The sequence below is a fragment of the Pyxicephalus adspersus genome, chromosome W (genome assembly GCF_032062135.1).
Source record: "Pyxicephalus adspersus chromosome W, UCB_Pads_2.0, whole genome shotgun sequence".
Taxonomy (NCBI): domain Eukaryota; kingdom Metazoa; phylum Chordata; class Amphibia; order Anura; family Pyxicephalidae; genus Pyxicephalus; species Pyxicephalus adspersus.
This window is the reverse complement of record NC_092870.1, coordinates 7,779,945-7,790,876: the sequence shown is the minus strand read 5'-3', so window position 1 is coordinate 7,790,876 and position 10,932 is coordinate 7,779,945. Positions and strand designations below refer to the sequence as shown.

Genomic DNA, 10,932 nt, shown 5'->3' with positions numbered 1-10,932 from the left:
TACGCTCGTACACTTGCCTCCTCACTGCCAGCCAGATTCCTGCCTTGATAATAATGAGCAATAGGGGTCGCGAATCTGCCAATTAAGGCGATTAGATTTAAGCTGCGCGATTAAGGAGGATCTGTTAAGCTCAATGGTGAGATCATAGCAATTAATTACCGCACGCCTGCTCTCTGTTCTGTGCTTATTTACAGTCCTTTACAGGTCAATTAGAATCTTTAATGCTTCATTAGATTTCAGCTGCGCGCAAGCTCGCCAGTGTAAAGCTGCCGGAGATGCGCGGCTCCGGCCGCGAGCTTTTTCAGTTGCTGAATTGCGCGACGGCGTACGATTTCGGATCGCGAATACGAATGCGCAAGCGAGCGTCCGATTCTGCTTGATGAATCAGGGCCATTGAATTGTACAGACATGTTACAGACCAACAGCGGTATTTAATCCCTTCAATTCCATGATGTTTTTGACCTTGAGAACATAATGACTGCATTCTTATCTATATTATGAAGCAGGGCAAACAGACAAAAAAAAAGGAAAACACAAAGCACAACAAAATACAAAAAACAAAAGATTCTTCTCTGCATTTTCTATTATTCAGGTACTAAAAAAAAAAAAAAACTTTTCTGCTGAGATTTTAAATTCTTCATGGGATAAATTATTTAGGATGCTGTAGTCTTGTTGACTGCTGTGCAGATTAGGTAATGTGCATGTATAAAAGGGGCACGTGCTGGACCTTCGTCAGTTTCATTCTAGTCCTATTATTATGTACAAACATTGTATTTAGTACAATTCAATATGCATACCTTCTTTATTTCTAACCAAAGAGTGTTCAAATTAGTTTCACTGTCACTATGTCTTTTAGGCTGCTTTTATTATATATAAAGTTAGGTTTATAGTAAAAATTCCTTTTAACTGGTGTCTTCTGTCCAATCTTTATTTTCCTTGGTCAATTCCAGGAGATAATTATACAGGATTGTTGTCCCAAAAATTTCAGATTTCAAATTAGGTTTTGGTTGTGGCAGGTTTTAGATATTGTTCTCATAAAAAATATCAACATTTAATACATTTAGCTCTGCATTTGTACTAAGCAGTGGGAATTCTTCTTTTTCTATTGTGAATATTAATACAAAAACCTTATTTGACAAAATAACAAAGAAATGTTCTTGCCAATGTCAGTGACATCTATAAATGATGGAGATCTTGTTAGTACACTGGACCTTCTGCAAACGGCTGCATCATTAGATTAATGATATCCCCTTGTTTGACAATAAGGTAAAAACGTGATCAATACTTTATAGATCAGGGGTGTCTAACTCCATTACTCAAGGGACAGGATTCACACACAGTTTTGGTATTTTTGTAACGGGCAGCAGTAAATATGGTTTATAGTCCACAAATGACTCTGTGTATATGAAAATCCTGGCCTCTATGTGGCCCTTGAGGAACAGAGTTGGCCGACCCTGGTATGTATCTTTACATAAGGATAATTACCATTTAATGAATTCTCAGCACACCTGAAGTAACCCATTTGTATAAATAATATTTTCCAATTAAAAAGGTATTAGATGTTATGGTAACAGAGTATAATAAATAACACTGGGGAACACATTTATAGTTGCGTTAGATCTTACACTTGTTTTTTACTAATTTTTGGGAGGTGAAACCAGAAATTACCAGTTTTTTGCTATCACATTCAGTTTTTACGATACAGGGTACCCTCCATTTTTGTCAAAAAACATACAAATTTTACATACAATGAAAAAATAATGAAATAACTTTAATGTACTGTTTATTTAAATTTCTTTTGTTCATACAAAGGATTTATTGTTCTTTGATGAGCTGCCGAATCTGTGGACCATCAAACACACCGGCCTTTATTTTTTCAAATGACAAGCTAGGAAATGCCAAAATGAGGTACTTGAAACATTCTCCTTCAGTTGGCAAAGCTTTAACGAATTGCTTCATCAGACCAAGTTTCATGTGCAGAGGCGGGAATATATTATTCTTTCTATCAACAAGTGGCTCATGTAGAATATTTGGATCACCTGGATTTAGGGCAGATCCTGGAGGCCAATTCCTTTCCACTCAATGCCTCTCACGAGCTCTGCTGTCCCACATGCACAGATAACAGGGATACTTGCATTTATATCATGACAGTAGCACAGTGAGCCATCACTAGTGAAGAACGTTGTCAAGGTATGATTTCGTTTTCTGTAGTGAGTTACAGTTATACCCTGTGCAAGCAAGTGCTTCTGTTTAAGCCTTGAAGCAAGAAGTTCTGCTTTGTCTTTGGAGAGACTTAGATCATGAACGAGATCATTTAGCTCTGCTTGTGTAAAGGTCTCTGGTTCTGAATCTTCATCGGCCAAGTAGTCAGAATCAGATGATTCGGGGTTGTAACTGGCTGCAACTCCAGCGCATTCCTCATCACCTTCTACAGAAGCAAGTCCATCATGTGGTGGTACCGGAACTGGCAATGAATCATCATGGGGAACAGGCCTAATTGCAGAATCGAGGCTGGGATATACAATTCTGTACTTGGTTTTACCTGAGAATCCACTTTTGTTGACGCAGCAAAAAAAGAAGTTGATTAGATGGTCTCGCGGTTCTCTCCACAATTTTGGATTGCAAATGGCATTGCTGCTTTACGCCAATTTAGCCAGTCACACAGCCTGTTGAAACAAATGGTACAGATGACATGTGGAGCCCAGGATTTATCCTGGTCACCAAGTGGACAACTGAAATATAATTTGTATATCTTTTTAAGTTCTGTGGTAATTTGCCGACGTTGTGCTTTCTTTGTGAATGAACCACACATGTAACAGAAACTGTCTGGAGCATTAAGGGAATTTCTAGGCATGATAACAATTGAAATCAATCGCAGTTAGTGCGATCTCTAAGCTTAAAAAAAAGAAAACTGTAGTTAAATGTTGTAATATGTTAAGGCTATTTATAACGAATTTCACACAATATATAATTATTATTATAATTAGCTGCATCACAAAAATTAGACATGCTAGATAGAAACTGAACACGGATTTGAAATCCACAAAAAATACTCACAGCCCACAAAAAATTATATCTGATGAAAATCACATGTTGACCTGTGTAATTGTCACTGAATTCAGGAACATGGTATCTGTTGTTAACCTTGACCCTGTTAGGGTGATTTTCCTTACTTCTAATACAGTCATCAGACGAGTGAAGAGTAAATCTTCTCAGGACAGACTGCAATAAAAACATAATGATTTAATAATTTCACGCTGTAAAATAAAATTGTTCTGGCTATAGAGGGGCTATAATTTCTTAAACTACCTGTGAAATGTCATATAGTCTATAATATTAAATAATTAATAAAATAGTCAGATGGTGCACAAGGAAACACAAAACACACTAAGGTATAACTTTGCCACCGTCCACCAAGCTGGACAATGCACCAGACTGTTAAATAATACAGATTTACAACACTAAGATTTTTCAATGTATAGCATTCATATTACAAAATGTTTTGATGTATACCAATACTAAACACATATAGAGCCACTGATGGGCTTCTGTACAGCATTGGCAAAGTGCATTGTATTGTTAAGTGCAACATAGATTGTTACCCTGTAACAATTCTTTAAAGTATATTACACAGCTCAACAAAAAAATTAAAAAAAAAATAACTTGCCAAGGATTTTTCAGTATATTTAGTGTATTTAAGGTCTGCTGAATCCAGAAATGACATCAGTTTTGTTGAATTGGCTCTAGTTCTTGTGATACAGGAATCAGAATAGACGATTTTACGAACAACAAATGTTAACACAGCATATTGTTATCAATCTTTCTTTTACACCGATGCTTTGCATTTTATATATTAAATGAAGCATAATTTTCATGAAACTTTCATTTGCCTGCTTTTTATTCATACATTTTCTTTTTTTACAGAAATATAAGTTCATCAAGAAGAAGTTGTTGTTTAAATGACGCTAATGTATATTGCTAGATTTGTGGTGAATATTCTCAGCAAAAATAGAAAAAAACATTACAGAAATGGTGAAAAAAGCATATCTTGCGTATTTTGGTATTAAACCAAGGGACCAAGATAAGTATTGGGCTCCCCCATATGGGATGCAAAACTTGTGTAGAGTGTCTACGTCAGTGGAAAAATGGAAAACTGAAAAGTTTGAAATTTGGTGTACCTATGGTATGGCGAGAGCCCAGAAATCATCATAATGATTGTTATTTTTGTGCTCTGAATGTAAAAGGTTTCAATCGTTACAAGAAAAACAAGTGGGAGTACGTGATTTGAAATCAGCAAGACGACCTGTGCCGCATGGTGCTGATGTTCCCATACCAGTGTTCAGTACACTCCCTGATATTCCTGTATGACATGGAGGATATACAGGGTTTGGAGTGTAATCCAGGAGTTAGCAGTGGAAGTGAATATGAAGGAAGTGTTTCATCAAACCAGCAGTTCTGAAGCTTCTGCCTGGCACAGCTATGTCATGGTTGTTAAGAACTTGGGTAACCATAAAGCACAACATTATGAAGAACTGGTACAAAATTTGCTCATAAACTTTAAAAGTTTGGGTGGTACTATGAGCATAAAGGTACACCATCTCCATAGCCATTTGCAAAAATTTCCAGAAAACCTTGGCGATTTCAGTGAGGAACAAGGGGAGAGGATCCATCAAGATATAAAGGTGATGGAAGAAAGGTATCAGAGCAGATTGGATAGACACATGATGGCAGACTACTGCTGGAGCCTTCAACGTGATTGTCCTGATCATCAGCAGAAAAGGAAATCATACAAAGTGAGTTTGTCAATGACTTCTTTGTGAACATACTTCTGTAAACATACTGAATATAGAATATATTGACATTTCAAAAGTATTTGAAAAATTTAATTTTGTATACGTAGGCATATCTCGTTTAATTTTGCTTAATTTTCATGTTTCATTAGTTTTCTATAAGGTTATTTATTGAGGTCATTATTTCAAAAACTAGAGCCAATCTAGCAAAACCAATACCATATTTGGAATCTGTGCATCAAACATAACCTAAAATGACTTTATTCTGTTTGGCAAGAAAATGTTTGTTGACCAGTGTTATAATTCTCTGTCCTAAACAATATTGCTTCTTAGACAACATTTTGTCATCAGTGCTATAGAAGTTGGAGATAAAGACGTGCTGTCCATAACTTTTCAGCTTCTTGTTTTCCTTTATAAAATGTGAGCTGTTGCTTTGGGCAATACATCCAAGTCTCATTTACTCCACTTCAATAGATTGTGCTATTACTGGTCCTTATTCATTTAAGAACAATTCTTTCCATACAAATTTCTGATCCACATTGCCCAGTAATTCTCTATACATTGATAACAGAAATTATGCTTCTTGAATTCCATTCTGATGGCAGTAGTAGTGACTTATGCTAGGATGAAAGCTTAAAAGAAAATCATCCAGAGCAAAATAAAAGCCTTATGATGAACCAAATCTGTATGAAAGATTGGAAGTGCCATGGAACAAACACTACATGGATGTTCCAGAACAGATACATTTTGAGAAATTTAAAATAAGACTATACAACCATTTGTGGTTGCCCAATATGTAAGTCAAGCCAAAGGAGGTTTGAAAACCTTTGTCAATTAAAAGAAAGAAAAAGAAAACATTATTACATACATTATTACATACTATTGTGCCCCTTTAAAAAGCAGTGCCCCCTATATGATATGCAAAAAGACATGGAGGATGTATCAGTGAAGATCAATTATCTAATAAAAATCAAGGTACTCACAGGACATGATAGGACATGAAATAAAGAAAAGGTATATAGTACTGATGTTTCAATGGGGTGCTTTCCATCTTCAGAAAGGTTGGCTTCACCCCCTATTTATACATTTGTAGAATAAGCTTAAGCTTTATTTTATCACCTGACAAGTCTTGCAAAAACTCCTGTTCTAAAATGGGCTCTATTACCCCAAATTTGTGTTAGATTTTTAACCTCACTCCACCATTTGCTGCATCACAGGAGCAGATACTAGGTATGATTGTAGTTTTATGCTTTTCCAAATTAATCTGAAGGTGAACCATGTTTGTTAGTATGAAGTAAAAAACATACTTGAACAACTTAAAACTTGAACTGAATTGATGTGCAAATCACAGTAACCCAAAGCAAACCATTAGACGTCATTAAATGGCTGGTTAAACCACCACAAACAATGGTAACTGCATGCCTTCAGCATTACATGCACTGATATGTGCTTGTCCACAGCAGGATATTATAAGACAGATCAGCAAATGGTAAATTCTGGTTACTTTGTACATTGTACTTTAAAATAAACCTAGTTTCTAAAAATTCATACAGGTTCAATCATAAGTGTGGTATATACTTTTTGACCAAAATTAGAGAAGCCTGTTGAGACCTATGACTTTTACTAGTAGTAACTTTCTTTTTTTGGTAACAAAATCCTTAATTCATTATTACCCATGTTTATTACATAAAACTGAACATTCTGAGTCTTTGAAAGAAAAACAAGGTTTTTGGCATACTTGTTATTAAAAAATACCTTGTTCCCTAATGTTATTAATGTTATTTGAAGTTGACATTTTTAAAGAATTTGGATTGTAGCTGTTAATTCATGTTCTAGAAACTAGCATCGTAAATAGGCATCATCATAAATATCCACAGTAATGGAAAGGCAGATGTGAAAAAGTTATTTAGTGTAAATGCAAATGGAAAGTAAGGTTCCGTAAATAAAGTTTCATTTTCCAGTTTTAAGAAACCATATGATTTAGCGAAATAAATGCTTTTGATGATAAAATGACCAGCATAAAACAGTTTTCATTGTACTAAATATTATATTGTAAATATCTTTATAGATAAGGTCATATCCTCTGTACGGGGTGCAGGGTAGGAACGAACTGCATGATTTATAATGAATATTACAGATTTTCAACTAGGCCAACAGCTCCATTACTCCTTTATTCTACACATCTTTTTATCTTTGTAAAGCTGTCTTATTACTCAGGAAACATGTCACACAAGATATGTAAGCATCAGACACTGTAAAATCTTCCAACACCCTTCAAACACAAAGCAATATTTAAAAAAATACAAGTGTAAAGCACTGCAGTATTACTTTACCCTCCAGATAAGAAGGGAGACTGTTCATTAGGCACCTCCAGTATTTACAGTAAATATATTAGTCTTTCAAAATGGTATACTGTTCATAATATAGGAAGTGTTCACTGAACTTTTTGACTATAATCTAAGCTGGAAATGGAGGGTAGGCTGGGTATGTCCGTCTTTGTAATAGCTGCTAAACAAAAAGCTAAACAAAAAGCCATTTTTTTTTCAAAATGCAATGTTCTCATTGTTTCATTTAAGCTAAGCAGTCGCACAATTTATGTTAACAGCTGTCAAAGAAAAGAAATTTATCTTACATACCAAATACTTTTTCAACATTCACTGTAGTTTCTGTGGATGGCGTCTTTTACACGCCTCCACTAAATAAAAAATGCATCTACAGATTATTATTTAACCCATAGAATTGCACAATAAATTCCCATGTATATTTTACATATGTATTCCTGTACACATTAAAATTATACCCGCAGAATACTTATCTATTATTATTTTTAGGAGGGAATAATTTTGAAAAACTCGAGTTCAATAATTGGATTTAGAGTAAGAAGGTATAATATACAGTATAATGTTCCTAATGCCACTGAGTAGGATAGACTAGGCAACAGACTTCAAAGTAATTCAAGATAATTCCATTCTCATAAAACTCAGCTTAAAAGAAACAATGGTTCATCTCCATAAGCGAACATATTTATCTAATCTTCATATTGCCAGCTGAAAAAACCATATGAATAGGTAAAATAGTAAGTGTGTGTTCCATTGACAATTTAAATCAATACATCTATAAACTTTAAAAAATAAAGAAACATTTTGACATCTTTTTTTCTTCATTCCCAGCTTGGCACAATCTGTCTCAAAAAAGTCTTTCTGGTCCTTATACATCACTGGAAGTTCTAGGCCCAGATAGAAACCTGGGCGGAATACAACCATAGCAAGCAAGCCATAGTGATTTCTGTATGTCTGGGTTTCTGAAAGCATAAATAATAGGGTTGATGACTGAATTAAAGGTGGCTGGCAGAACCAGCGAGTATGTGTATATCATAGGGTAACTTGAGTCAGCAACAAGTGAATACACAGCAAAGGGAATCCAACAAACTGCAAAAGTACCCAAGATAAGAGATAAGGTTGAAACTCCCTTCCTGGTGCTGGAGGCTTGAGATGTGGCCATAAACTGGTGCTGCACTGCAATCTGCTGGGCATGGCGGAAAGCAACCCTGCATATTTGCAGGTAGAGTTGCATCATCAGGGCAAAGAAAAGGAGGAAGGTCACTGCCAACACAGCTGCATTGTTTTTGGTCACCGGTCTTAGGACACTGCAGGAGGACTGCTCCCTAACACAGTTCCAGCCCGTGATGGGCAATAAACCAATGCAGATGCACAGAGCCCACAGCAGGATTAACATAATGTAGGTGAATGTCAGTGTTCTTTCTGTGTGGTAGGTGAGTGCATTGTAGAGAGACAGGTATCTGTCCACTGTGATAGCTAGAAGGCTGCAGACAGAGGCTGAGAAAGCAGCTAACAGCAGCCCTGCAGAGTTAAGTGTAGCCACTTCGCTTTTAAACACATACAGGACTACAAAATTCACAATGAGTCCCACACCTGCAAACAGATCTGCCAGTGCCAGGCTGCCAATGAGTATGAACATGGGGGCACGGAGTGTGGGGGTATAGAAGAGTACAGCTATCACAATTGCATTTTCACATGCCATGATTGTTCCAGTGACACATAGAATAATGTCCCATGGATTAACAGTCTCATCTGGAGACAGGTCGGATGTGGTAACAGTGGAGGTGTTGGTGTCCCATGGGTCATAGTGGTGCTGCGCCATCCTTCCAGAGGAAGCATTGTGAAAATACAGCAGATGATCCATGGCTGCCGATGCAGGCGGATGAAACCTTTCTGCACATCAAAGAAAATGGAAAAAGAAAGAGAAGAGAAAGTGATAAGAAATGGCACACAATACAGAGCTGGAATCCACAATGTCATAATATATATGCATACATTCCAGAGTCTGGCTTTAGTGTGCTAATCACTGAAAATGACTCTTCTACAGCGTGCCAAGGCCTGGTGTGATTTTATGTCATTATTAAGAGAAAAAAAAAAGACCCAGACTAGAAAACAGCTAGCTAAAAAAAGAAGACACGGTACAAATTTAATTCATGTCTACGTATGCCATGGAAGTTAACCCATCCCTTGCCAAAGAGAATCAACATTTCCCTTGAAAAGAAAATCCTACTTTTTCAGACGCATTTCCAGCTTCTTATTTTTGCAGTTCAGAGACCATTTGGGGTTTTTTTTATCACCCAGGCTGTGTATAAAAGATCAGGATTTTGCATTTATTCTCTAGCAGATCCTGGGTGCTAGAAGTCTCCTTCCCCAGCCAAGGTGAGCTAAAAGAAGCAGTCTTCCTATGCACGTCTGTTCCTACAGAGATGATTACACATTTTCATATGCTTGTGAAAGCTGAAAACAATAGGCTATATTTACCTTAATAACAATAGATCCCAGGATAAGCTCCAGCACAACCCTCGCTGGTAAAATCTCCTATCCCTGGATATATCTATGTGTTTACCTAGCACCTAGGAGAGCTACTATCTATTTGCTGATCGCATTACACTGATCATAAAGGATTTCTGTAAGGTAAGGCTATACCATATACATCTAATGGTGCTGGAGACAGATCATTAACATTACACACTCCACCACTTCTCCACATTTAACATGTATTTTGGAAGAGCTTCAGCCTATATATGACATGAGTTATGACCATATGATAGATTTGGATAAAATTAGACCAAAAATGGTTGCGTTCTAATATATATATATATATATATATATATATATATATATATATATATTATGCACTTGTTATCACTTCTGTTTTAATAACTACAAAGAGTGGAAATATAACAGAAGGACAGGTAAGGGACCTCTTAAGAATAGCAGCCATGCAATGTCCTTACCTTCCTCCTGATCTGTCCAGCTCTGTCCTCTGTGTGCTGCCAGTCTCATTGCTCAGTTACCATTGCTGCTGCTGGCACTGAGCTGCCTTTGACTTGCACTTAATATTCTTGCCCCATTGGGTCTGCTGAGAAATCTCAGCTCTGACGTCAAAGTGTTCGCTGATATTCATGATCGGCTCCCAAGTCTGTGAATCAGAGAGGAGCTGTGAGCGGAATAATAAGCAGCACAGGGCGCCGGGCACACAGCACACACACACACCTCTGGAATTTCATTCATAACATTCTATGCTGGGACACACCTCCTTCCCAACTACAAGCGTGCCTGCTAGCTCCCGACTAATCACCCAACTCCTCCATCACCACCCAACTCCTCCATCACCACCCGACTCCTCCATCATCACCCGACTCCTCCATCACCATCACCCGACTCCTCCATCACCACCCGACTCCTCCATCATCACCCGATGATGTACTTATATTGATGGCAATCACAGCAATGGGCAGTTTAAAAGTCATATGCTCGGGTTATTTCTTTTTTATTAGTCGTATTATTGTTGGCCATGTGTCTTGTCATCTCGCTTCCAGGATCCACCAGCAACCTAATTAAGAAACAGAAAAATGGCAATGGTCGTCAATCATAGGCTGCGCCCCGCCCCGAGCCACCTAGGCCCGCCCCTAGGGGCTGACGTCTGATGTAGACGATGATGATGTCATTGGTGAAGGAGTCTAGCGCTGTCTAGCGCCAAGGCTGTGTTAGTCGGTGACATTTCAGCCCATATATACTGACAATGGCTGTTTCTATGGAGATGAGGAATCCCTGACCCCTATAGCACTTAATATTGGACA

At 37.3% G+C, this 10,932-nt stretch overlaps 1 protein-coding gene across 2 annotated transcripts; it reads right to left on the bottom strand.

Moving 5' to 3' along the window:
- Positions 1 to 6,857: 6,857 nt before the first annotated feature.
- LOC140342837 (G-protein coupled receptor 12-like) lies at positions 6,858 to 10,337 on the bottom strand. 2 transcript variants are annotated; one of them, XM_072429202.1, is made up of 2 exons: positions 10,087 to 10,337; positions 6,858 to 9,022 (listed from the first exon to the last, which is right to left on the bottom strand). In XM_072429202.1, the coding sequence occupies exons 1-2, from the start codon at positions 10,133 to 10,135 to the stop codon at positions 7,998 to 8,000; spliced, it is 1,074 nt and encodes a 357-aa protein (XP_072285303.1). In that variant the 5' UTR covers positions 10,136 to 10,337; the 3' UTR covers positions 6,858 to 7,997. The 2 variants fall into 2 exon arrangements, with proteins under 2 accessions (XP_072285303.1, XP_072285304.1); XM_072429203.1 differs by lacking the exon at positions 10,087 to 10,337 and adding an exon at positions 9,611 to 9,720.
- Between the last annotated feature and the right edge of the window lie 595 nt (positions 10,338 to 10,932).

What these genes read in the sequence shown, in the direction of transcription:
- LOC140342837 (XM_072429202.1), bottom strand. Translation starts at nt 10,135, where the DNA reads ATGAGACTGGCAGCACACAGAGGACAGAGCTGGACAGATCAGGAGGAA. An exon ending in CTGGACAGATCAGGAGGAAG is followed by an intron (nt 9,023 to 10,086) that starts GTAAGGACATTG and finishes TTTGATGTGCAG; the next exon opens with AAAGGTTTCATCCGCCTGCA.